Consider the following 27051-nt stretch of genomic DNA (forward strand, 5'->3'; position numbering starts at 1 on the left):
AATATTTTCTTTCAATATTTACTTAAATAATTCAATAAGTAAACATATATAAGCCCATGTTTGAATGTAAGGTTTAAAATAAAAAGACGATTTTAAGCAATACCAAACTTTATTGTAGTTAGAGCAGAAAAGACGCGCAGCAAATATATTAGTTATATAATTTTTCAAAAAAGTGACTACACCGCAGCTAAAGCGAGGAAAATTTTGATTTTTTACTACAGTGACAATATCTATATTATAATTATTATTATTATAATTAAAGTAAAACCAAGACTGACTAAACATAAAAGTGTAACAAGTGAACTTCAACGTCTCGATGTTCTGACATTATAATTTTATTTAGTTGGTCTTGGTTGAACAGAACTCCATTCCTTTACTCCAATTAGTCTTTTCTAATTTGAACAGTGCGATGTTTTAATAGGGCAGGCTGAACTCACACCATTCAATTTAAAAGAAACTCGGTAAGTGCAAAACCCTCGTCGTTATCAGTAACAACCAATAAGACGACGATCCTGTACCAGTAGAAATAGTTACAACCTCTATACTTTGCATTAAAATAATGCCCATTTTCACAGGCAAGGGATCCTAACATCGCAACCATTAATTCCAGTGATATATTCACTCTAACACCTAGTTCTCAGCTTCCCTGCAAAGTTTTCCATCATGTTTCAAAAAGAAAACCTATACGTTCACTGGTAAAATTGAAATAAATACAATTAGCAATCCTGCCTCTCCGATTTAATCACAAGTTAGTTACCTGCAAGTTCCAACCCTTGCACTTTGTAAATTTAACAACGATTTCAAAGCGAATTACAAAGCAAAGGTCGGGCAGTTCGTCAACAAGACAATACCAGCTGAGAATATTTTCCGTTTAATGCTCAGCATGTTAGAAAAATCCTTAACACACCGGACGAGAAAAAATATTATTTAAATTAATATATACTTTAACTAAAACACCATATTTTATTTCATTCATATTTTTTTTTATAACAATATGATACATTAAAAGCTAATATTTTGGGTAAGTAGTAATAATGAGTTCATTTTATTATAATTATGTAAAATTATGCCTAAATAATGCTGAATATTAAACTGGAAATTCATAGTCCACACTTTTTTTTATACATTTTTCATATTTTATATATTTTTTTTACATTTTTTAATTATTGAGTAATTTCCACGCTGGGAAAATTACACTAATTCTATGCAAAGTATAGCTTGTATTTGTTATATGACCACTCCATACTTTGTTTCTTTATATTTACGGGCTATGCTATTTACTCTCGCATATTAGCAGTATTAGTACGAAATGTTTTCAGTTAGTAAAAAAACCATAGATGAAATTGTAGGCTTTTTCGTTCTTGTTTCGTATCCTGTTAGATTTGTTCAGTTGGTTACGAATTATTCATGAAAGCCAAGACCTTCGTCATAGTTTCCAAAATTAATGATGATCATACAATAAAGTGTGTCATTACTATTTGCGTCATGAGCAAAATTCAGCAAACAATCTACAAATTCATCAGTTTATTCTTTACAAGTCTTAGTGCAAATTCATTTTCGAACAAACATTATAAGATACCTTATATATATTTAAAGTATAATTGTATTACTCAAGGTTAGTGAAGGGATTTTTAAAAAATAAGTTTAAATGTGAATACTTTTAAGAAACCACAAGAATAACTTGTAACATTTTCAAATTAAACTAGATTGCATGCTACATGAAGGATGAGATTATGTCTCTACAAACTTCCTAATATAATTTATTTTATTTATACAATAATTATTAGATTTTTTATAATTATAATTAATTGAAAAAGGTTTCTTTGTTATTAAAAAAAAAACATGAACTATCATAATTTTGAGATTGTTGCAAGAAACACTGCATTTTTTTATCCTTAATAAAATAGTATTTAAATTTAATTAAAGCTATATTAATAGTAGTAATTGTTAGTAATATACTGCGAATATGCCAGTTACATAGCATAGCCCGAAGTGCTGCTGGCACTAAGGCATTATTGCCATACTCATATGGATTGTGGTAATAAAGATTCATACAGACTCTAAACCTGACGACATCAATCATAAACCTTGAAGTGGCGTTCTATGCTGACTAAATTTTCTTTTTAAAATTAAAGTATAAACTTGTAGTGGCCATATATTTTACATTGATCATAATGCATAGATCGACACTAGGCGTGAATAATTGATGTCGCAAGATGAGGAGACGTTTCACTTTTTTGTCATTATTTTCAAATACTCGAGAGCATTTTGTGCTGCCGAAGACTGAGCATCCTTGCTAGTTAGCCCTGAACCATAGCATACGGCGACAGGCAAAGTTGATAGCTGGACTAGACACTGACTGCGCCCCGTCATAGACTTTTCCTCAATATCTACATACGTCACCTCAAAAGACTGCTCAGAAGCTATTTCTTGGAGGAACTGGACGAAGTTGAAGTCCTTGTTGTTAAGCGGGGTCACCTAATAGAAAAAGTTTTATTTAAATCTGGTGTATATATATATATATATATTATGAACATTTACACACAACAAAACATCCACCAAGGAAACTACATCGGTATGCAACTCATGCATTTATTGATTTTACTAACACAGACTGTTTACACCCATCATGCATAAAAATTCAAATCATACCTGCAACTTGGCCAGGTTAGGGCCGACAGATTGTTTGAGGTGTTTGTGAAACTGCGACACCTTGTGGCTGTGACTGGTTGTGAGTGTAGAGATTTTACTATCTTTCAGGTCGGCATAGCGGGCTGCGACACCGCCCTAGAACACAAGATTATGAAAATTAAGTTTATGTTAACTGCTCCTTCTCTGCGTTGTCCATTTGTCCTGTGGTGCAAAATCGTTAGAGCCGACCGAAAGATAGTAAAACACCTGGCCAAGTGCTATCGACCTTTCAGGAGAATGACTCAAGATCCACCTAACCTTTAGTTACCGAAGACAATATAAGTTAAATGAGATTTATTATAATGATAAATTCAATGCAATCGAAATTTAAGTAGACTAAAAATTGTCACTAGTTTATATTTTTTTTATAATATACAAATGGATAAAACATTAATTGATATCATTATAAATTAAAAATTTTAAAACAATTAAAATTAAACTGATACCTTGTTTACTTATCTCTACCATTGAAGATTGACTAGACAACATAGTGGCATACAATAAAACATTTTATTGCATTTGTACAATTTAGTGAACAAGAAATCTAAATCAAGGCACTATAAACTATAAATATTTTTAATAAATTGTCAGTTTTTTTTTTATGGTTGCTAAAAAGTTTATTTATTACCTCTTCTTCAGGTTGGAAAGTCTCTAGTGGATTATCTTGAAGTGCTTGCCACATTTTGTATGCTGCCTGGCGCTTAGCCAATTTCTTAGACTTTCCTGTTCCCACCTCACGACGTTTCAACAGTGTACAAACAATCGTGAACTGGCGCTCATGGGGTAAACCTAATTTAATATAAATAAAAATTTAGAGATTTTATAAAACTATTTTACACGAACATAACACACTTTGTATTTGTAACATTATGATCAATGTGTCTCTTGACATATTGAAAACAGTTTTATACATTGCTAATGGTAAAAGGAGTTATTGAACTTATAATTTGGGCATAGCACATTAATATTAAAAAAAGAACATACGCCTGGAAACATTGTCATCATTCTCTGCATGATATGAGGGTGGAGGCCAGAAGCGAGACATACAAAGCTCCTGCAACCATCCCACTGGATTGCCCATCAGTTTGTCCTCAAAAGATGATACAACAGTCCCACTGAAAATATTAGTTTACATTTGTATAAATGTAAATTATATGAATATGGATTATATATATACCATTCATTACTTCAAAAATAATTGCATTAATATATGTTAAGTTACTTTAAAGTAGTAATGTGCACAGGCACTTTGCCTGTGATTTTTTAGCACATTCAAGTTAATAACACAATTGAGTATACAAGCAATATGAATAAAAACAGTACACCAGTCAAATATGCATAATAGTGATCATGAAACAAAATATTCATCAATACTAGTTTTCGAAGTGACACATTTTGTATACTAAAGGCATACCCCGATATAGTGAACACATGAATAAATTGTTACACACTTGGAGGCTTATTATATTAAACAAATACTAACGTTTCAGGTACAGTTCCATTTGTTGACTGATCAGCTGGTGTAGCACCAGTTAACTTATCAAGTAAAGCTTTGGCAGCTGAATGCTTAGCTTCCTTTTTCGATCTTCCAGTACCCATTGCTGTCAAAAGAAGGCTAGTTGTTATTGTATTACAATATTTACAAAGATTTTTTCTGATGATGAATGGCTTAATATTTTATTGGCAATTAATTGAGTTTATTTGTCAAATTTTAACATGCTCTATTATTTTAGAATTACACAAAGAGGATCCTATTATTCAATTTAATTATATTTGTGCATATTTAGAATCAAACATAGCACCATTTGCCATTTGATATTAAACTTTTTATACAAATGGCCCAATACTAGTATGTCAATACTTACCAATCAAATCTGCAACAGTCACCCGATAGCGAAAGGTAGGTTCATGAATCATTCCTTCTATTTGCACCAGCTCATATTTGGGAACCGTGCCACGTCTAGCCAAGAGCTCTTGCAGTACTGACACTGGTGTCTTCATTGGGAGAGCTTCCATTTCCTAAATTATAATTTAAAATATATGCTTTGTATATACATTTGTGAATATGAATTTAATCTTATGTTACATAGAACTTTTTCAAACATTAATGGTTAAAACTATTTACCCTTTTCGCAGCTTCATCAAGTGGTAGACGTTCCAAATTGTTAGAGGGCTTGGGTCTGTTTTGATAGCGGCGCCGTGGTCCATGAGGAGGATGCTCTCCATCTGGACCCGCCCCATGTACTGGCATTCCATGTACAACTCCTGTCACCCCTCCATGGACCACACTTGAGTGGGGGTGTACAACACCACCATCCATCTGGAGGATAAAACCCTTTGGTCATAGTAATATATTGAGTGGAATTTATCAATCTTGTTAGAATTTCGATTTATTTATATAAATATAAAGTGCATTGTATTTATTTGAACCAAATAAAAATTATAAAATGTAAATAAAAATATTATTTCGAGGTTTATATTATTTGAGTTGACCCAAAATAAACAGATTTATGTCCATTTAAATCTTAATATGTTGTGATAACATTGTACAACACAGAACACCTATATCATCGCTACTTTAAGTCGTTCTGTTGACATTATTTTATTTTTGCCGGTATTTGAGTGACATTAAACTATACACCCTCTCCAAAAATGCTTGTTTCATTAATGTCGGTCGTAAAATAATACTTATCTTTCAAATTTTTATTTGAGCCGAACTTTTACTTAATAATTATATATGATATAATTAGCCGAAAACTTTTACTTTTACCGGCTACTGTATATATCGTATTTATGCATTGATAGAATATGACATAGTCAATTATAACATTCCTATTTATGTTATTCGGGAAGTTAACATTAATAGCACGCGTTATACTCGTAGTATTCACATTGGACTTTTCTTATTAGTATATAATTAATTAAATAAAAGTTAACATGTGATTTTGAGCTATGACATGGCGCTCGGCCATTAAGATTACGGTACCTCAAAATGGCTACAGACATGCCGGCATAATTAGGGTTAAAATGTTGTATTTATAGTGACTTTATGATTTTAGGGTTAAAAGAAACATTGGAAATATATTATATAAACAAGAAATGTTAAAAATGTATGCATGAAATTACTTTTCATGACTGCACAAAGTAAACTTACCATTTTGTGTAATCTATCCACAGTTGCAACTTTTACAAAACTACGAAGATAAAATAGAAATAAGCGTAGTTAATGATTATTAATACTATAAAAAGTCGAAATTTTAGTTAATTATTACAAAAGCGCTTAGACTCCGAACATGAGATATTCCAATTTCCATCAATAGAATTGTTAAAGTTGCCATCATCTTATGTGTCATGACGAATTGTCATTAAATACATTAGGTATTGTCATTTTAAAAATAGCAATTGAAATAGTGTGTATAATAATTAGCATATTTTATTCAATCAATATACTTACTCATTATTTATATCGAAGAAGGGGTTATAATTTTCAACTATCATTAATTATGATTATTGGCTGAATACAGTAAGATAAGTGCTTTATTACACACATAATTCGCATTATTGTATTTATAAAGCATACATTGGCGAAATAATCTGTGCCTGTATATAACGGCACAAATAAAAGCCAAAAAGAAAAAAACAATTATAAATCATACTCGTCTCAAATTATTTTTGCTACCTTTAGTCAATATTTACTACCTATAATGAGGAGGTAAAAAAGTAATCATATTTTTTTAGTATATATTTTTATATTTGTATAGACGCTCATAACCGTAACTATAACACATATATATATATGTGTACCATTAGCATTTTAAAAACTTTGGCCGAGTCGTAAGTCGAATTCGTTGATTTAAAAAAGTCATGTGTTATTGCAGCAGCCAATAGTATTGCTAATAAGGATAACTTTCTGAAATTTTAGTCAAAATTCCTTACATATTTAATCGAAATACCTACATAAAAACATCTCATATTTATGTTAATTTTGAATCAGAACTGAAAAATCGTACCACATCTGCTTTCAGCATTACAATTTATCATTATATGATTAAAAAAACTTCATATAAGTAAATATGGGATATAAATACTCTAGTGAGTATACCATGAGTATTCATAATAGTACCCATTAAGGTAGTACGTTTCTAGGGTGATCAGGAGAATAAATCTCATCATTCTTTTTGGTAAAGTTCGCTTCAAAAGTATATTGCCAATAACTTACCAGTCGAATTATTATTATTTGCATGAATTCGTAAAAATAAACAAACAAGCTTAAGTAATCTCTTTATTATATTGTTTTTTAAACCCACACATAAATTTCATTATTTAAAGATTAGTGTTTAAATAATAGTACACGAAATAATTTATTCTCGCTTATCAATTTGCACTAAAATTATCAAATACATCATAGCCGATGCCAGCATCTGAAAATAACACAAAAAATACATATTATTACTTATTACAGTATCAAAAATCGTACATCCACATAGTATATGAATGATATGATTTCGATAATTCTTTGGCTATTACCGAAATTTTTACAACTTACATTATACAAAAGAGTCGCATCCAGAGGAAAGTATTCATACACCGTCATTTCTATTTTTTGGTAAGACATAAGAGAAGAGAAATGTTGAATCTGGAAGATAACATTAGTTTGTTAAAGAATTTTATTTTATATACATAATTAGGTAAAGTTTGTAAAGAATACAGTAAATAGTTGTATATATCTTTAATATACTTTGTTTAAAAAAATAAATATTAAAATACCTTTCAACCGACTATGGCGAAGCGAGAAATTTAACTTTCATGTTACCATCTTTATACCAATAACTATTAATAACTATACATACAAACCTTGGAAACTAAGATGTTATGTCCCTTGTGCCAGTAGTTACACTGGCTCACTCACTCTTCAAGCCAGAACACAACAATACTATGTATTGCTGTTTGGCGGCCTATACCTGATGTATACCTGATGAGTCGGTGGTACCTACCCAGACGGTAACAAGTAAATATAATACCAAAATTATATTAGAGCCGAACAAAAATTTGAAAACATTAAGAGGTGGATACATGTCGTTGATAATTTAAATATGCCTAAAGAGTCACAGATTCATTCAGTAGAACGTCTCGTTCAACACTGATTTACTAGACGACGTGGTAGAGGCTACATCACGACTTACGCGTTTCGATTACCTAAAAAATTGTTAAAAGAGATTGAAAAAGTTATTCTGTATAAATAAGTCAAAGGTTACTTAATTTTCCAATATAAATAAAAAAAAAAACTTGTGATGGATAAATTACGAAAGAATGCTAATAATAACATCCACTAAGTTTGTTATTATAATATTTTTATTTTATGACTTCTAATTGTTTCTAATTTTTTTAATAATATCTAATAATTATTATAGGAAATCCCATAAGTATATTATATAATAATAATATATAATATACCTATGTGTAATATATTGGTTAACACTATATAGGTTATTTTATTAACATATATATTTTTTTAAGTTTTTCCAGTAACGATTATCAACAAAAAAATTAAACAATGAAACTGTAACAATTGAAGTCTTTCCACGTAGGTATACCTTTATGGTTAAGACACAGATTTCGTAGATTAGATTTGTAGCAATTGATAAATAAAAAAAACGATATAATAAATAATATTATACCCCATAGCAGGCAGGAATACCAACGACTTTTTTCCAGTGAAAATATTTTTAGTATTGAATCAATAGTTCCGGAGATCACGGATTATTATTACTACACACAAAAAACAAATACTGAAGTAAATATGTAAGTAAAATATTTTTTTACTCTAAAGAGGTACAAACCTTTTCTGAATAATTATAAATTTGCATACTTACATTTGCATTTATAGAGGAAATACAATGGTATTGTACAATCGAGATAGTATGATGATGGCGTTTGGAGATATTCATAGAAACTCATCAAATGGTTAATAGTATGTAACATTTAGTTTACATTTCGCTTGACTTATACGAAACTAGACATCTTCATTATCTCTTTATTTTATTTTTTTTATAAAATAGATAGTCGGACGGGCCACTTGATCGTTAGTGGTCACCAATGGACATTGACTTGATAAGAACTTTTATAAACTATACTATTTTACTTTTTTTAAAAAAAATCTCATTAACGAAGACCCAAGTTGGAAAGTTTACTGATTTAAATCTTTAAATCGGAAATTAAAATTTAAGGCTGGACGAAAGGAAATAGCTTGCTTCTCTCAAAATAGTAACAGTATGAAACAATTTCATCTGTATCATTTTATATCAAGCGCTTAATATTATTCGATTCATAATTTATATACAAAAACTAAACAATTATTAATTTATATAGATATTATACATAAATATATATATATATATATATATTTCGAATGTGGTTAATTCTTAACGTAAAGGCATGAATTCGTTAAAAATTTAATGAATACTATAAACATAATAAAATTTAAATACCTCCATTAACCGACGTAAATCCTGTTTTTCGGTTGGAATATTGTGCAAAGTTTGGCCAATTTTTAATCCCTGAAAAGTTAATATTTATTTAAAACGTAGACGACAAATTCGGGTAGAAAAATATGCATGAAATAACCAAGAGGTACCTCCAATTTTATCAAATTTCCAGCGTAAGATAACGAGAAGATTTTGAGAAGCTGATATGCAATCCAGATAGAACAATTTACGACATCGTGAGTCGTCAGAGTGTTACCTACTACAACCCCATGATAGATGATATGAGACTCACTTATTATTGAGTGAAAACATTGTATCGTGCAAGCTAGAATAGGCCCTTCAAAAGCTTTATTTATATATGTTTTAATTTCAAATGCTTTTACATAGGCCAGTTCCATTTGACGCAGAGTAACCGTTGATTTCATTTGTACCTCAGTAATTTCGCTCACTGATACTTTGGTATTCTTCGTCAATATTAAACAGTTGTTGTTTATGTTAGCCAGGATGGTGACTAGCATTATTACAAGCGAATAAAAAAAAGCCAGCGCTGTAAATTCTATCGTCTGTGGCAAATTAAATGTTAATGCTACAAGAATCACTTTCCATATATTACTGTTTCGAGAAAAATTAACAGCAATTTGTATGATTACTATCATAATTAAACTACCCATCACTATAAATTTAACGTGAAATTTCAAATTAGAGAGAATATTTTGACTGCTGCTATTAATCGGTATGTCGCACCATGTACTGATTATCATATTCAATAGTTTGACATATTTTTCACGATTTAGAAAGGCACAGATGTAAACAACAAGGCAAAAAATTACAAGGGTGATTAATTCAAATACATAATTCATTTTAGTCATAATCGCCTCAGTCATTGAAACGCTATCTGCAGTCAGAAATACATTTTGTATATGCAGAGCTGAGAATGCTAAAATGATTAATATAATAGTCAACCCGCACAAGGAATTAAAGTATGCGTTGCTCATAATTTCGAATGAGTTTTTTGATTTTTTAAACCTTACGCTGTAAGGAAACAAGCCGAGCAGTGAAGTGACGATGTATAATGGTCTGATAATATCTTCCATGCGAACAATTTGCTTAGCACGTGCTTTAAAATGAAAATATCTTTCAAAAATATTTAGCATTTTGAAACAGTATAAAAATATTTGCACGGAAAAGAAATATGCGTCTAAGCAATTCACTTTATAGAACGCTACAAGTTATTGGCTGCGCCAGTACATTAGGATATTGCTATTTGTTATCTAACAAAGAAACTATCGTCATAAAATTAAAAATTCATATTTAACGCGTGTCAGAAGTTACTACACGACCGTCATTATGTTTCTGTCGACATGATTTTCTGTAGATTTGTCGCTGTAACTACTAGATATTAGATGAGTTTTGTTCGTACTATATTATTTTAAGAAATAATTTCAAGCCTACTATTTACACTGTTACATTGTTGCTCATCTAAAAAAATAACAATATAGATAATATTTCATTCTAGCAATAAAAACTTATGGAATTGTTTTCAAATTGGACCTTTTTTTTAAATACATTAAAAATCATAGCTGAAAACCAGAAGAAATGACAAATTACTCTATCCATCAAATTTTGACGCACACGTAAAATCTCAAATCCAAATTTAATGTACAATGTAATTTTTTTTTCGGTAAAATAAAATATTATAAAATTTAAAAAAAAATGTTTACACGATATTTGTGGAACATGGGTAAAGAATATCTACGAATTACCAAAACTAGGGTAACACAAAATTGTGTCGGAGAACATAAACATGTCTTAAACAGGATGAGACGTCCTTATAGCACTTGTCCCGCTGGGATGAAGATTACAATTTGTGGAGCTGCGGGATGTACCGGTATTCTACTGTCTACTATTTTTAAGTTATTTATACCAAGAAATTGCTTAATTTTAATGCACTAAAAAGTAAAGTATGAAGTTAACAAATAACCATTAATAATAATATATTATATGTGCATCTAATCTTTATCTTTATCTTAATAAGTTGAATCGTATGATTTATATATTATAAGTATATATTACATTAAGTAAGTTTTAGGTATTATTAGCTCTGAGTAGGCTGCATTGGTATTAAGATATTTTTGATTTTGAGTAATGCCTAAGTATTTTGCATTATATTGGCTGTATTTCTAATAAATAAATTTCGAGATAGAATTTTTCTAATAATCTTTTCAAAGTGCTATTGTAACTTTTAACTTGGAAATTACAAGTTTTATAATATATTGATATTTATAGGTCAACCCTTAGCATTGCTTTTAAAGCAATGCCCTTTATTAGACGAGATAGCTTTATACGATGTCTGCGCCACTTGTGGTTACGGCATGGAACTAAGTCACGTCGATACTAAGTGCAAAGTGTCGTCATTTTCTGGACGTCATATGCTTTGCGATGCCCTTAAGGTATGAATGCACTTTGAATGTTATTTTGGAAAAATTGAACACGATTCGGTGTAGTAATGCTGTTTCAAGTTGTCTTCTTTGTTTAAACGAAATATTTTTATTGAATACATAAATATTTTAGGGCGCAAAAGTAGTCGTAATTGTTGCAAGAAGTCAATGTGATACCTTCGAAAACAATGCTCCGATCGTAACAGAAATTACACTGCAAATTTGTAATATTTGCCCTGACGTAAGTTTAAAGATTTATTGCATGTAATACTGTTAAAGTGTATAAATAATAAGTAATATGTCTATGTAGGCATTTACGATTGCAGCAACTGAGCCCATAGAAAGCTTGGTTCCACTAGTTAGTGAAATACAAAGACTGCGTGGCATGTACAACCCGCGATTGCTTCTGGGTTGTGTGGAGTTAAACTGTGTTCGAGCAAATACTGTGTTGGCGAATTTTATGCGAGTACCACCGGAATCGGTTCGTGTGCCCGTCATTGGCGGAGCTACACCTAAAACGATGGTCCCGGTACTTTCCGCTGCTATTCATCCATGTACCATGTCACAGGAACAGGTTAATTTTAAAACAAAAGTTATACTTTAATATAAACTATTAATATAATTAATAGTAAACCTTTCATTCTAATATAACAGACTGAATGTGTGACATCGTCTATAATGAGCGGGAACGAGGCAGTCTGTGCAGCTAAGTGCTCGTGTACTGAAACAGCTTGTCTAGCGGGCGCATACGCTCTGGCAAGAAATACTATTAACGTTGTTAAGGGTCTGCAAGGTGGAAGAAATATCATACAGTGCGCCTACGTAGACAGTCTCGGCACTTGCGCTCCGGACTGTCAATTTTTTGCAAGCGAAGTAAGAAAAAGATTAACACCATTCCATCGACTTAATGTGAAAAAAACCTTGAAGAGAAATTGTGCGATTTCAATTTCAGGTTAATTTAGGACCTTCTGGAATCGAGAAAAATTTAGGTATTCCGGAACTATCCAAATTTGAGAACTGTCTTCTATGCAATTGCTTGCCATACGTTCGTAACGAGATAGCTCACGCTATATGGCTGGTAAGATGGCGTTTTTTGAAAAATTTCAAAACAATAATCTAAATTCGTTTTTTCTTTGAAGTTGGATTACAAATTCGCATAAGTATTTTAATGACATTAGTTATAATTTGCTTAACAGGTATATACAATGTGCCATCAATGTTGCTGTTCCACCTGTGTGGCTCATCCAGGCACATGCTTCACGCCTCCTATCGTCCCATGTGTACCACCTACCAACTGGACTTGCGACTGTCCTGATACTTGTCGAGACGAATACCTAGCTTCAGTAAGTATTTTATAAGAGTTAAATAATGATTATTCGAACATCATCATTAATGGCAATATTTTACGTATATAACATCTGTTTTTTTCTTTTGCAACGGACGTAATTCCTTAATCACGAAAATTTCACCAAAAACTACATTACTTTGTAACCCAAATAACTCAAGAGGTATTATAGTCCATTGAAATTTTACATTTCACCTTATGTTTCTCAGAGGTCGCAATTTTATTTTAGGGATGTGTCAGTTGCTTTATAACTTTTTGTTTCATTTTACAAAAATACAAATTTTGTTTAAAAAATAATTGATAATTCAGTCAATATACTTGCCCAATTTAGTTGCATCAATATATTTTTTACTAAACTGTACATTGAATAATACAATCTGCTAATTATGATAGTTTCATACTTTTTTATAGATATGTCGTGAAATGAGCTGCAAATGTGGAAGTACAGAACTGTGCTGGAGACCCCGGGAGGCGGACTACAATGCCGCGCGAGCTGCCAACTTGAAACATCAAATGCCATTAAAAGGACTTTCATGTAATGTTTGCAATGTACCAAGAAGCGTACGAATCGATAAAGAATTGAGAAATAGATTCAAAGATTCATAGAACTTCAAAAACCTCAAACATATTCGGTGTCGCCATTTTTTTATTTGTAATTGGCCAAATTGGATTTTGTTGTATTTGTGAAGAATTCCACAACTGTAAACGTAGTGGTGTTTGGTATACAAAAAAATAACACTTCAAAATATGTTTATTAAAAGAATAAGTATCGCACATTATAAGCTGTAATTTATTAATCATAATTTTTATAAATAAAACGGAACAAAATTAGAAATCATATTATATTTTTATTATTGTCATAATAAAATCATGACTGAAATAAACTTCTAATTTTGCTTTGGACTTCGCTAACTTTACCTTTGACGCTATCATAAAAAACCCTCAGAGCATCACTGTTTTTAATTTCGGATCGCTTCTCTATATTAAGTGTTTGCTCTCTTTCAATTGGGCAGATTTCATTGGCCGTTGATTTAGATTTTCCTAAGCCTTTCTGTGAATATATCTTCATATATAGCAAATTATTTCAAATCATATTATAAAATATAAAATGAGCATACCCTTGATATATTGACATTGATTCCAGATGGTTGATTCACACATTTCAATGATTTCTGTAATTTCAAACCAATTTATGAATAAAAACTTACTTGTTGTATATTAGAAAACGATATATAATACCTAAAAAATACCTTTGGTAAGCATATAGTGATTCCAGAGGGACCCTTATGGGGTGCCATATTCTTGAAGCAGGGCCCGATAGAGGCTTTACGGCTTAATATACATACATCACTCGGCTTTCCCTCTACACCCTATATTCCATAATAAATAAAAATTTTAATAATATGTACCTACATCACAATAGTTAATACTATAATAATAAAATAGAGCCTCGACACATTTACCTTAGCAATATTCTCGTATTTGTTCCAAGATACTTCTCTCTTTTCTTCCGAAGGGCACATTGTTTTCTGGAATATTAATTTTTTTTTTGTATACCGTCAATAGCCCGAAAGGAACTTTATATCGAAACCTCCCACTTACTAATAGGAAAACATAGCTCATAATCGAAGGTTTTTTTTTATTAGACCTACCTACCTACCAAAAGGCAGTTTTTTAATTGTATTCATGTTAAAATCATTAAAATAAAATAATTATTTAAAAGAACTTATTTACAAAATAAACATTTAATGGTTTGAATCAAATGACAGTTTTATAATGAACGTATATGTCTATATTATATTAATAAATCGCTAATACATTTGTAATTTTATATAAATTAAAAACCGTAACATGATAACGTTTAGGTAAGTCACACACTTCGATATCTACAACACAAATTACAATACATATTTAATCACTATTTTGCTTTAGACGAGGGCGAACTCACGCATCCATTGCAAATTTAGAAGTGGACGGAGATATAAAAAAAACTACTTTTATTGATAATTTTATGTACACAGTTTCGCACAAGCACCAAGTTCACGTCTTATTATATTTATAATCCTAGCCAGCCATTCCCAGACAACAAGAAATCCGATTATAATGACACATTAGCGTTCGTGTTCTCATTTATAACTTAATCATAGATGCTATTTAAGATTCTAAACTGACGGCTGAAATGGCGAGCTAATATAATTTTTTTTAGATAGATACATTAGTAGTATTGACATAAATGGGAACGACGATCGACGGCATATTCAAATGCCTTGACCAAAAGCGCGATGCGTCGAAATATTGTCTTCGGAAGGAGCCTCATAAGAAACTCCACAACAGAAGAACTGTCGCACCATGCGAGAGACGCGCGAAGCCCGCGAGTCGCTGCGCGGCAGCCCGCCCGCCTCCTCGTCATCCGACTACAACAGAAACAACATGAAACGCGATGTTAAACAATAAGAACCAACATTGTTTTTTGTAATATTAATAGGTAGATTTCAGATTAAAGTATTGTATTTATAGTAAGGGCTGCCGCGCATCAACAATGTTTTCATTCAAGGTATATATAGAGGTATGGAGTTCAAGATATTACCCAATCAGAGTGTTTTTTAGCGACTTCTGGCGACTGTAACTCTTCAATCTCCTCTGTTATGCTGCCATCGTCGATTTTCATGGTCGCTTCTTTTTCACTATCAATAAGACCTGATGTTGTAGATCGCACATCAGGTATGGGTTGAACTAAAGGTTTAATGGATCCATGGGTTGTTTTCTATAATCGATATGAAAAAGTACAAGTTTAAAAATCTTGTTCGACAAATATATTTTTTTCATGATAATACATATAAATATACATATCTACTTCTCAATGTTTATACAATCATAGATTTCTAAGTAAGGCTTATCTTTATAAATTATAACATATAGGCTATAACTTTTCGTAACAAGACGCGACTCCTAAATCCGCATTAAGCACGAATCTACAAAAAATAACGCTCCTTTCAGGGACCTGTTCGAAAATAATTTGCGCAGGAGTATAATGATGAGGATGGAATCCTACATTATGCACTTTAGACCATGCTGTGTGTGTTGTGCTCTGTTACAGATAGTCGTGCGACGAAGATGTTTGGCGAAATGGTTCGAATGGTTCATCGATAAATTCTTATCCTCTTAGTAATTAACAACATGGACTGAGAGTCTTTCGACTCTAATTTTTCGTCTCTGAACACTACCAGGTTCTCGGATTCGCTTATTATAAAGTGACATATCGGGTAGCTGTTGATTAGGAAACAAACGCGAATAATCTTGCATTGGTTAGGTATGCGTATGGTAAGTTTTATTCGAATACGAATTTCCACCAGCGTCCTTTGTGGTCATTTTTTTTCGATTGCTTTGAAATAAGTTCCTAGTTGTTATACATTTTTGGAAGCTAAGAAAACGGTTATGTTTTTAAAATAATCTGCAGGACAAGTTTCATAACATTTTTTTTAGTTTTTAAGGCATTTTTGTGGAAAAAATATCAAAAAAAATATTGAAGTAATATCTTTTTCCGTCTCGCATTTTTAAATTTGATTACTATTTTAATATTGACAAATAACCAGTGTTTAATAATTTTTACAAATCAAAAGAATAAAATAGATTTTAATTGATACTTTTTTTTAAATAAATTTTTTAAGTTGCATTTTTGACTTATTTTGAAAAAAATTAAAAAACGTGATAACTCAAAAATGGTTCACTTTTGCATCATGCAGATGGGGGTTAAAATGTTCACAAATAGTCACCCTTATTACCTCCTAACGGGAATACGTCGAATTACCAATAACCCTGTATACGCAGACGAAACCTAATAACTTTCGTGTTCAATGCAATATCATTTAGGCCATCTTTAGTGAAATTAAATTATATTGTGCAAATAACATATATAAAAATAAATAAAACTAAGTAACATTAGCGTATTAATACAATAGTTGTTGTTTACAGCAATCTCATCGTGGCAACCTTTTACAACATTATGAATAAAAAAAATGTGATAGATACATAAATAAATAAAAAATAAATAAATGTCTATGTGCGGTAATGACCACTCACTCACTGGCCCATTTGCCGTATATTACTATGTCATAAAAAAAAACAAGCGCAATATGATACTAGTATAACATTTAGTTTTCATCTAAGGGTAAGTGATTTTGCTTAAAACAAACTAATATATTTTATAAGTGTAATTTATATAAATAATAATGAATTTGACCTTTCTATCAAGTTCCGTAGATTGTAAGATAATAGATTCAGGTGAGTGTTCCCGCCTCTCCGTATTTGATGTAATTTTTTTTGCAATACTTTGCTTTTCTTTGTCATAAGAAACTATGAAAAGAAAAAATTAAATCAAAATTAAACTTGATCAAGTCATAGAATTTAACAAATAAAAAAAAAACAAGAAAACCTGATGATAATAATAAACATAAATCAAATTCCTATATTTTTTGGTAAAAACCACTAATATATAAAACTATTAGGAACCTTCTTCATATTCCTTTCTTTTCTTGAACTCATTTTCATTAGAGGTACAATCTTCAGTAAAATATTTCATTTCCTCAGCAACAGCTATTTATTAAAAAAAGACGGTTATATTAAAAAGTTTGCTCTACATTTGTTCATGAGAATATTAGAACTTTCACGTACAAACTGAATATATAATAAAATTAGCGTAGTTATATAGAAATTTAACTACACTATATTTTGAATGAATGTGGATATTGTAATCGAGAAATATTTACAAGGTACGATAGGAGCCCTGGGACGTTTCTGGTGAAAATCAGTATTATCTTGCAGCTCATTGGGTCTATAGGGCTGCTTTAACCGACCACCTGGCGTCTTTTCTACCATCATTACAGAGCCTTCGATGGCGCTCCCGCCACTCTTTTTCTCTTGTTCCGACATTAGGAAAACTCAAACATCCATCCGTTTGATACACTCACTTTTTGTCACAAAAAAAATGGATATCAATTTTTAGAAAAGTTCAATAATTGCTTAAACGTCACGCTTTGTAATTTTGACATTTAACTAACTTGTTTTTTTCCTTATCTTCTAATTTTAAAATATAATTTTTATTCAATTCACTTTTGTAATACAAATATAAACATTTACTCAAATTAATTTAGAAAATACAAATAAAATTAATTTACCTTTATATCTGTAAGTATCTTTTCTTTGGAGAGGCATAAAAACAAAAAAGTTTTTGCATTTTTTTTTAATTGAAAGAAACAGGACGAATTATGTCAATATTATGTTAAGAATCAAAATGAAGAAGAAGATGACGTAAAATTTTCTAGTCTATTCAAAATTATCGTTTTGTGTGCGATATTCGCAGGCTTACGATAATAAAATAACTATGCTCGGGAAAAAGAGAATAAAATGTAATGGAAAATAAAAAGTCTCCATCAAATAAAAAATTAATATCTATTCAAGAAGAAAAATTAATACGTCAAGTCGATTACGATTCTATTGCGGAATCTTCAACTCGTTTACCTAAAAAGTTATTTCTGGGTAACAACTTTATTTCTTAAATTTTATAAATGCTACGTGTTTATTAAAATTGAACATGCTAATTTTTTTGTAGAAATATTTCGAAAGGGGTCCTCTTGTAAGAATCCATCTCAAAAAGTACTTGTGTCTATAAAACCAAAATCTCCAGCGATCAAAACTTTATTTTTAGCCGAAAAGAATAAATTCCAGTCAAAGAAGGTAAAGTAAACATAAAGCATAATTATTTAAGTGAACGATATTTATTCAAAATGTCATCTGATGATTTATTTAAAATGCGTATAAAAAATATTACAGCATTCTACTAAAGCGGGTTCACGGCTTGCTTTAGGAGATTATTCATCGCTTACATCTCGTAAGTAGTTACTTTAAAGTATCACAATAATGTTATTTATATTACATTTAAATATTAAATTATTAATGTTATTTTAGATTATAGTGACAATGATTCAAACACGTTGAATTCAACTGAATCTATTAATTATTTGTACAGAAATCGTACAAGAAGCGAAATTATACCTAATAGGGCTTCAACGACTACGACAAGAGAGGATAGTACCACAGGAATTTCAAAATGTATAAACACTGAGTCTTCATCTGTTTGTCCTCCTTTCTATAAGAACCATTCTAAGCAACGTTTTACCGAAAAATGCTATGTTTATACTCAACCACAATTTACCATGACAATCCCCAAAGTATCAAAAACATTTCAAAATAATAATAGAAGATCAAACAAAGCTGATATTGGTACCTTTGTAGTAACTAATTCCTCTTCTCAAGATATATTAACCTCAACTGAAAACATAAATAATTTAAATAAAAGACTAGAACAACTGGAAAGGAAAGTTCTCAGACAGCAAATGTTATTCCGTTCTTTTGATCCTAACATTTCATTGTCTTCATCAGATGAAGATTCCAAAGCTCGCACAATGAAAAAGTCATCAAGTCACGGGCGACCTGGATGTAGTTATGTAGAATATAGTCAAATACCTGAAACATCAGCATTCCAGAGATATTCTCAGCAACCTGCTCCTTTATCGGCCAGTAAAGCTACAACCATTCAAAAAGAACACAATTCAGAGCAATATGGTCGCGATTTTACTTTGTATGATGGCATTACAGCAAGAGGTAGACGTCAATGTGCATCCGTCCCTTGCAAAAGAGACGATGGGCCGAGAATAGCTGCAGATAGAGTTCACAAAATAAGACACAAACTTAATCCAGTCCGTGATTATAGACTTATGGATACAGTCCATTATTTAGCTCAAGGTGAATTTGCTCCACGTGATGACGGAATAAAATTGACACCTTCTCGAGAGGCAGTTTTGAGTGATATAATATGGGAAGATGTTTGTCGTACTCATTGGCCAAATACTAGACTAGCACGTCGGCTCGCTCACTCAGAAAGATACGGACCAAAATCAGAATTGCAGCGTTTAATAGATAGTCTACTCAGAGAACGAGTAGCTCATGTCGAAAGGCGAAGACGACGACACTACCGAATTGTTAAATTAAACCATCGTCACGAAAATTGTAGACCCATGGGTAAAACTGGAGATATAATAGTTGCTAGTCACAAGAAAATACCATGTAATGACGATCACGATATAGTTCACGGCCATACATATACAAGAATTTCAATGCAAGAAGGGCGACATAAGAAAGTTTTATATCCTGGTAAGACTCATAAAAGTCATGACCCTGTTCTTCAATCTGAAATAAGACAAAGGAAACAATTTACACAAGAAGACTGTCCACCAGGACCTAGTTATTCAACACGTCATTCCCGAACAAACAGAGAACCTACATGTTGCTACCATACATCAAGTCCCTCAAATCAAATGGGTAGCTCGAAACCAGCATCTAGTTCTATACCAGGAAGTATTATACAAGACCTAACAAGTGATAGCAGTAACACCAATGGCAAAGTTCGCAAAAAGAATCCTCGTTTAGTAATTAAAAAAAATTCATCAAGAAAGAAATATAAAAATGAAGAACCTAATCTTGAACATTTCATTTTATTACCAACTTTGGTAGTTAAAACTCCATCTAACATGAAGCGCCAAAAGAAATTCAATGAACTATATCATCGAATACTTAATGTACAGTTTAACAAAGGTAAGAATTATTTAATAAAAAAATATCACTAGGTTAAAACGTACAGTACAAATTTATGAACTAGATATTTTGGGTATCTTATTACTTATTTATTTTCAGCCAAAGCCGTTAATAAGGAAAATGAAGATCTAAATAGTAATCAAAATAAAATAGGATATGGTCTGAATATCAATGACGCAGTACCAAACAGCGAAGAAAGTATTAAGAAAAATAACTTCTGAAACAGTTTAATTTTTAATTTCTTCTTTTTTAACATACTCAAATTATCTGTTTGATTATCACCAATAGTATTTGTTTACGAATTCGCCTAAGGAGAAAATAACAAGACTTGATAGTCTTTAGTTTACCACTTCATGGCATGATTTTAAAAAATGCACATGATATAAATGTCAACCCGAATACATTATAACTAATTTACATAATACGAAAGTTTGGATGTAATTTTTATAGCGGTAATTTTCAATGTTTTAAGGCATTTATTTAATTTGGAATTTACTTACCGATTATTGACATTTATATTATTTTTAAACCAGAAATAAAATTTTATCGGAACAACTACTATATACGTATTATTTGTCCAAACATTTTCCAAATACCTGTGTATGCGACAATCCAACAGTCGAACAAATTACTTCCCTTCACGATGATTACTCAGTTTGATGTAACATGGCCTTATTTCCACGGCGCAGACAAACAATGGAGCTTACACCCCGTATACCGAGTTAAGTATTAATTAGTTTCAAAGAGTCACATACCAAACTCGTTAATAACATGAACTTCTTTGAATTGCGATATTTTTTTATAAAATGTTGCCGTATCATGGACAACGATGCTGTCAAGTTCCTGTTAGCCGACAGTTAAATTGCTATCGAGTATGTGTATGATTAATACGTTTTCTTTTGAAGTAAAACACTTATAATATCTTAGTTGGTCTCTTTTACTGTTTCTTATTAAATCATTATTATATTCATTAAAAAAACTTACTTGCTTTTTGATCGATGTGTAATAGAAGTTTTATTTCTATTTGAAATAATAAAATAGAGAAAAATATCTAGCTTATAGCGTCCAAAGATATATAATCATCATCAATAATTACGGGTTTGCCACCGTCGTTACCCTCACTTCACAAGTAGGCAACGTCATTTTTATTATGCGTTCGAATTTAAGATGAATGTTAACAGGTACAGTCATACTGCCTAAAACATTACAATTGTATTTACTCCGTCTCAAATTAGATTCAAGCAATAACGCACGTGTCTTAATGTAGAAATCGAAAAGAAGTTAATTGAATGCAGACTTTGAATTGTAATATGTACGTAACAATTTATAAATAAAATATTTAAGATACTTACTATACTTGTTCGATATTTTGTTTGAAACGAGATCGAGACTAGTGGCCAGTTTACATATAAACCCAATCTTCAATTTAAATAAATATATCGTGAAACCATAATTAACTAAACATATAATATCGTCAAAATTGTGAGAAGGAACCTAACCTAACCTGTCAATATTTTGAGAAAATCGTATAAAAATATTAAACATTTTTAAATAAATAGTAACATAAACCTATTAGGAAGTGTGTACCTATTGTAGATGCTTCTAGTTAAGTTTCTATATAGAATTTTCTGCCTTGCCTTTTACTTTAGTACATGGGTGTTACTTCCATATAGCACAGTGTTAAAGAAAACGAAGTCTATAAAACAATAATATATTAACAAAACGAAAACTGGCAGCAAGAAAAATTTAAAAACTGTATTTAAAAACTTATAACTTATAAAGTTTAATTAAATAGATAATATTTTTTGTTGTGACTTAGAACATTCGATGGCACACTAAGTGATGCCAGAAGGACGGGTCGGTAAATATTTGATAAGGAACATTTTCGATCGTTCGTGCCTACCGGCTATAAAATCGATTGATGTTTGCCTACATAGTTTTAAATGACCATGTTTTATGTTAACGCTAGACACCTAATTGCCGCTTAAATTGGTTAGGAACCTGATAGCAATAGATGCAATGTTTTTTTAATGACGCCAGTGGAAATCAATAAATAAAACTTTAGTTTTTGTTTGAAATGTTCACTGAAAAAATATTTTGAACGCTTTTAGCATTAAAATATTATAATAAAAAATGTAAGTTTTCGTTTGTCCTTGATACCTAGACGTATTTATCTAGAGACTACATTCAAAGTGTGTTATTATAATATGCTTTTTGTTTGCTATCCTATTTTTATGTACGTATAAATTTTATTAATAACTTATGACCGCATTGCCTCAGCTAGACATTTTATATACTTACTGAAATAGAGTACGCGGTGAACATAAAAAAAATAATGAATGCTGTGTGTATTATTATAAACTTAATGCAAAGTAATATTTTTATTAAAACGCAATGGAGAATTTAAATAAAAAAAAATCTTCGCATATCGAGAAGAAAAATGGACTATTTGTACACACCAGCCCTCCGAAATGTAAGTTAGTATTTTGTCTATTTCCTACTTTTTTTAAGGGTTCCGTACATCTAAAGGGAAAAAGCGGAACCTCTATAAGATCACTTCGGTGTCCGTCCGTCCGTTGTCTTTCTGTCTGGCAACTCTTTTTCTATAAAATAGAGCTATAAAATTGAATTTAATACCAAACACTGAGGTCTATAGTCCATTGAATGGAACTGTGAAAAAATCAAACCTCTAAATCTACGCAATCAAAACATATCGTTTGTCACATTTTCCATACATTTGCAAAGGGAATCAAATCCGATAAGATACTTCCCGTTATCTTATGTTACATTGATACTATAATTATCATTAATTATACTTCAAAAAGGATTTTATTATAACCATGAGTGATGACAAACAAACTAGCGAGAACGTTAAATGTTTCGCCTGTTGGAACAAGTTCGCGTGCTGTAAGCCGTGACATGTCTGTTGCACGGCTGTGATGTTAGGGAGTGTTGTCATAGAATTATTTTAATTTATTAAAATACTACTAATACAGTAATAGGAACTAATTGTTTTACTAATTACTAACTTTCAAATAAGTTATATTTTAATAGTCTAGTATTTTTGTATACTCTGTGAAAAACGACGATATTATTTTAAAATTTGATTACTTTTCACGTTACATTATTAAAGTAAAATGATTTTAACACATTTTTTTTTAATCATTTAATATATAAGTATAATTAATATTAAACAAACAAATGGATAGATAGTATCGAACGTCGTGTTCAACAATTCATCTTTGTCGTTTAAACTTGAACTTTACCTAAGTTATAACGACGTTTTCCTTTGACGATATAACCTATTCATAGGAATGTAACTCTTGAATATGAGCCTTATGACATTGAAATAAGAACTATAGAATAACTAGGTCTCTACTGAATTCATACCTATAAGCCACAATATGTTACTGATATGCTACCGAGTGATACGGGTTTTAATGACCCGCACCTCGTGATAGGGAAATATTAGTTGATTTAAGCAAACGGTATATCTTGTACACACATAAAATATAGTCAATGGAAATTACTTTTCCATTTGCTTGCAAATCTACACATATATAGCTATCCTATTCTCAAAAGGTGTTCCTTTTACCCCGTTTTCACGAATACTCCGCTCCTATAGGTCGTAGCGTGATTATAAATAGATTATAGCCTTCCTCTATAATTTAGCTATCTAACATTGAAATATTTTTTCAAATCGGACTATTTGTTCCTGAAATTAACGCGTTCAACCAAAATCTTCAGCTTTGTAATATGAGTATAAATAAAAAAAGTATATAATAATTTACATTCATATAACAAAGAATCAAACTGTGTGAACGAGAAAACAGAGATTAGTCACTACTAACAAATAGATATTATGGATTTAATGGTCCCAAAAATATTAGGTTCCAAAAAATATCTAAACAAATAATGTATTTGATTATGCGTATTAGTTTTATTTTGAATTATATAAAAGCGTACGTACTACCTAGCCGTATAAAAGATTTATCATAAAATATGAAAACGTCACTCATTAGCCGTGTTAAATCATTTTTATAGTACCCACTTCGTGGTCAGCTAACATAATTAATGACAAAATTATGCATCATTTGAATAGGAATAAGAAAAAAAAATTCTATGTAGACGTGACCTTAGCGTGATGTCGCGTGAAAAGCATATCGCATAAAGCACACGAGCACTTATTTAAAAAGTCCATCCAAATCACAGGAAAGCAGGCTATGTAAACTTTAGAAAATTACCGTGAAATTTTGCACCATTTCCTTTTTATACGCGGATTGTCTTTCTTTAATGTGTGAGTAGAACTATGTTTATGTTTATATTTATTAGAGATTATTATTAGATTTTTTGATTATTAGATTAATAAGGACAGGTATTTCATTACAGTTTTAATATCTAACAGCACTAACCCTTAAATACTGCAACGGTAGTAAAAGCAATTGAAAATTAAAACATATTTATTTATTTATTTTGTCCTTATGTCTATTATTAATAATATGTATCAAAACCCAGAATCATAAGATGCGTTCAATTTTAGAAATTAATAATTAATTATACTTCAAAATCTGATTGAAAACCAGTTTTATCGATTTTATAATTACAAACAGCATTTATTTGTTTTGAGAGATGATAGAGACAAAAATTGGAAGAATTAGTGAAAATTGCTATGAGTTTCTTAATTTCACTCGTTTTCGTTGTTGTCATTAGCGTAATAATGTATGTTTAATAACTAATCTATCCCAAGTTTAAATACTATTAATTTTTTTTTCTAATAACATTTTTTTTTAATTAAAAGCCAAAAGCCTAAAGTTAAAACATGTTAAACTTAACCGATGATTGCGGGTTGAAGCACGGCACAGCAAGCACGATGAATGTTCTTAATTTGTGCTGATAATAATTCATTTCGTTCTTGGGGGAGATAGTAAACATCCCGAAGAAGCCTGCATGTGTCTAATTTGACTGAAATCTGTCATATGGGTAACCGCCAACCCGCCATGGAGCAGCGTGTTGGAATAAGTTCTTAACCTTTTCAATAGGGAAGGGAGGCTAAGGTCTCCAGGCAAGGACATTGGGACATTTACATGCTATTTACTTTACTTTCTATTATGTTATTAAACCAAAACTTTTTATTGTAATGAATAGGTGGACGGTCAAATGAGATAGTATGTGGTATAAGAAATGTTAGCCGTTCCGTAAAGTCACAATGACAGTCATAATCTTCATTATTTTATGCGTTTAGTTTTCACCAACGAGTCGAATGATGACACATGTATCCATTAAACCGTAAAATAACAGTTGTATTTAACCTTTATAGGCTATTGCTATACTATTAATAGCCCAAGCATAAATATATTCAATATATATGTCATATTACAGTACATTTTTTTTAAATGTGAACACATAATATCGTCTAAACAAACCATTAAAAATAAAACTCTGAATATTCGTGTTTATGAAATCTTGTGTTTTAATTTTAATGACAACGTCACAATAGTAAAACAAGTTGTATAAATGAGCAAATAAATAAATTCACTATAGCAACATAGGTTTTCTTATTTAATCGACTATTCTAATATCATCGATATTTTTTGAATATATATTTCATGGATACTAAAGAGCATATTTATATTCTACATCAATCTGTAAAATAGCTTCAGTTCATAAAAAAAACACTTTTTTATTACCACGTACAATATCGATTCCTATAAGCTAATTCTAATCTAATGTTATAATATTTTAACATGTTCTTGTATTATTGTCTTAAGAATATTTAACAAGAAAAAAACATTAATGTCTCGTTCAGCCGTTATAGGTTAGTAGAGTTGCCTCCCTGAAGTACATAGTTACAATCTAAATAATATATATTATGTACATTATAAGACAGATGTACACTCATAAGATTTTAAAACACAAATCTTATTAAAACACATTATCTGCTCTCCTTAACCAATATTTTATTATAGTCTTACTAGTATTTCTTTGAGCGATACATATATGGTTATAGAGTTAAATTGAATGTTACAATTTCAATCATGACAATCGGTTATAACCACAGTTCATAACATATTCATATAACAGAACAAATCAATAGCCAGCCTAGTTTAAAGTTATACCAGCACAAATCATGTACAATCAACATCGTATAAAACATCAACGAAGGCCATATAAGATTGACGACATAGAAACACTGTAGGTCAGTATAAATAATTTCACTTTAAAAAACCTCATAAACAATAGGTTGAATTTGCATAAAAATCCGTACAAAGCGAGCGCCGTATAAGTGGTTTGACATTAAATTACTCACTACGCAATTTTGTTGGTAGCTTTATGTAGGTTCATATGTATCGGCTTAAGGTCGAAAGCGGCAACTCCACTACCGGCTGTTAAAGAATAAATCTTGCAATATCGCATCACGAAGTGGCTAACTCATGCGATCTTC

General features: G+C 30.8%; 5 protein-coding genes and 1 long non-coding RNA gene across 7 annotated transcripts; 2 read left to right on the forward strand and 4 right to left on the reverse strand.

Annotated features, from left to right (window-relative positions):
- Nucleotides 1-90: 90 nt before the first annotated feature.
- On the reverse strand, nt 91-6046 carry LOC113398005 (interferon-inducible double-stranded RNA-dependent protein kinase activator A homolog). Of its 2 annotated transcripts, none has more exons than XM_026636561.2 (8): nt 5846-6046; nt 4817-5026; nt 4557-4710; nt 4175-4292; nt 3676-3806; nt 3320-3480; nt 2653-2787; nt 91-2478 (listed from the first exon to the last, which is right to left on the reverse strand). In XM_026636561.2, the coding sequence occupies exons 1-8, from the start codon at nt 5846-5848 to the stop codon at nt 2230-2232; spliced, it is 1161 nt and encodes a 386-aa protein (XP_026492346.1). In that variant the 5' UTR covers nt 5849-6046; the 3' UTR covers nt 91-2229. The 2 variants fall into 2 exon arrangements, with proteins under 2 accessions (XP_026492346.1, XP_026492347.1); XM_026636562.2 differs by having other exon boundaries at nt 4817-5011; nt 5846-6045.
- Nucleotides 6047-7052: 1006 nt separating this feature from the next.
- LOC113398015 (uncharacterized) lies at nt 7053-10227 on the reverse strand. Its single transcript, XM_026636573.2, has 4 exons — nt 9326-10227; nt 9180-9248; nt 7238-7327; nt 7053-7112 (listed from the first exon to the last, which is right to left on the reverse strand). The coding sequence occupies exons 1-4, from the start codon at nt 10169-10171 to the stop codon at nt 7053-7055; spliced, it is 1065 nt and encodes a 354-aa protein (XP_026492358.2). The 5' UTR covers nt 10172-10227.
- A 582-nt stretch (nt 10228-10809) lies between these two features.
- Nucleotides 10810-13747, forward strand: LOC113397936 (malate dehydrogenase, mitochondrial-like). Its single transcript, XM_026636465.2, has 8 exons — nt 10810-11064; nt 11463-11626; nt 11748-11855; nt 11925-12188; nt 12269-12487; nt 12567-12692; nt 12811-12957; nt 13371-13747. The coding sequence occupies exons 1-8, from the start codon at nt 10890-10892 to the stop codon at nt 13563-13565; spliced, it is 1398 nt and encodes a 465-aa protein (XP_026492250.2). The 5' UTR covers nt 10810-10889; the 3' UTR covers nt 13566-13747.
- Nucleotides 13748-13878: 131 nt separating this feature from the next.
- On the reverse strand, nt 13879-14328 carry LOC135193579 (uncharacterized). The gene is made up of 3 exons (XR_010309306.1): nt 14210-14328; nt 14078-14131; nt 13879-14010 (listed from the first exon to the last, which is right to left on the reverse strand). It is a non-coding gene; the product is annotated as an uncharacterized LOC135193579 (long non-coding RNA).
- Nucleotides 14329-14757: 429 nt separating this feature from the next.
- LOC135193605 (uncharacterized) lies at nt 14758-17979 on the reverse strand. The gene is made up of 5 exons (XM_064216763.1): nt 17726-17979; nt 17469-17552; nt 17200-17312; nt 15547-15723; nt 14758-15373 (listed from the first exon to the last, which is right to left on the reverse strand). The coding sequence occupies exons 1-5, from the start codon at nt 17886-17888 to the stop codon at nt 15218-15220; spliced, it is 693 nt and encodes a 230-aa protein (XP_064072833.1). The 5' UTR covers nt 17889-17979; the 3' UTR covers nt 14758-15217.
- A 275-nt stretch (nt 17980-18254) lies between these two features.
- LOC113397937 (uncharacterized) lies at nt 18255-20961 on the forward strand. Its single transcript, XM_064216705.1, has 5 exons — nt 18255-18494; nt 18568-18692; nt 18789-18846; nt 18924-20609; nt 20709-20961. The coding sequence occupies exons 1-5, from the start codon at nt 18368-18370 to the stop codon at nt 20828-20830; spliced, it is 2118 nt and encodes a 705-aa protein (XP_064072775.1). The 5' UTR covers nt 18255-18367; the 3' UTR covers nt 20831-20961.
- The last annotated feature ends 6090 nt before the right edge of the window (nt 20962-27051 follow it).

The sequence above is a fragment of the Vanessa tameamea genome, chromosome 13 (assembly GCF_037043105.1).
Source record: "Vanessa tameamea isolate UH-Manoa-2023 chromosome 13, ilVanTame1 primary haplotype, whole genome shotgun sequence".
NCBI classification, from domain to species: Eukaryota; Metazoa; Arthropoda; class Insecta; order Lepidoptera; family Nymphalidae; genus Vanessa; species Vanessa tameamea.

What these genes read in the sequence shown, in the direction of transcription:
- LOC113398005 (XM_026636561.2), bottom strand. An exon ending in TTGATGAAGCTGCGAAAAGG is followed by an intron (nt 4,711 to 4,816) that starts GTAAATAGTTTT and finishes ATTATAATTTAG; the next exon opens with GAAATGGAAGCTCTCCCAAT. An exon ending in CTAACCTGGCCAAGTTGCAG is followed by an intron (nt 2,479 to 2,652) that starts GTATGATTTGAA and finishes TTTTTCTATTAG; the next exon opens with GTGACCCCGCTTAACAACAA.
- LOC113398015 (XM_026636573.2), bottom strand. Translation starts at nt 10,171, where the DNA reads ATGAGCAACGCATACTTTAATTCCTTGTGCGGGTTGACTATTATATTA. An exon ending in GAAATTTGATAAAATTGGAG is followed by an intron (nt 9,249 to 9,325) that starts GTACCTCTTGGT and finishes TTAACTTTTCAG; the next exon opens with GGATTAAAAATTGGCCAAAC. An exon ending in ATGCGACTCTTTTGTATAAT is followed by an intron (nt 7,113 to 7,237) that starts GTAAGTTGTAAA and finishes TGTTATTTTCAG; the next exon opens with ATGCTGGCATCGGCTATGAT.
- LOC113397936 (XM_026636465.2), top strand. Translation starts at nt 10,890, where the DNA reads ATGTTTACACGATATTTGTGGAACATGGGTAAAGAATATCTACGAATT. An exon ending in TTTGTAATATTTGCCCTGAC is followed by an intron (nt 11,856 to 11,924) that starts GTAAGTTTAAAG and finishes ATGTCTATGTAG; the next exon opens with GCATTTACGATTGCAGCAAC. An exon ending in TAGCTCACGCTATATGGCTG is followed by an intron (nt 12,693 to 12,810) that starts GTAAGATGGCGT and finishes TTTGCTTAACAG; the next exon opens with GTATATACAATGTGCCATCA.
- LOC135193605 (XM_064216763.1), bottom strand. Translation starts at nt 17,888, where the DNA reads ATGTCGGAACAAGAGAAAAAGAGTGGCGGGAGCGCCATCGAAGGCTCT. An exon ending in CAGGGCTCCTATCGTACCTT is followed by an intron (nt 17,553 to 17,725) that starts GTAAATATTTCT and finishes TTTAATAAATAG; the next exon opens with CTGTTGCTGAGGAAATGAAA. An exon ending in CTACGGAACTTGATAGAAAG is followed by an intron (nt 15,724 to 17,199) that starts GTCAAATTCATT and finishes TATCGATTATAG; the next exon opens with AAAACAACCCATGGATCCAT.
- LOC113397937 (XM_064216705.1), top strand. Translation starts at nt 18,368, where the DNA reads ATGGAAAATAAAAAGTCTCCATCAAATAAAAAATTAATATCTATTCAA. An exon ending in TTATTCATCGCTTACATCTC is followed by an intron (nt 18,847 to 18,923) that starts GTAAGTAGTTAC and finishes ATGTTATTTTAG; the next exon opens with ATTATAGTGACAATGATTCA. An exon ending in TAATGTACAGTTTAACAAAG is followed by an intron (nt 20,610 to 20,708) that starts GTAAGAATTATT and finishes ATTTATTTTCAG; the next exon opens with CCAAAGCCGTTAATAAGGAA.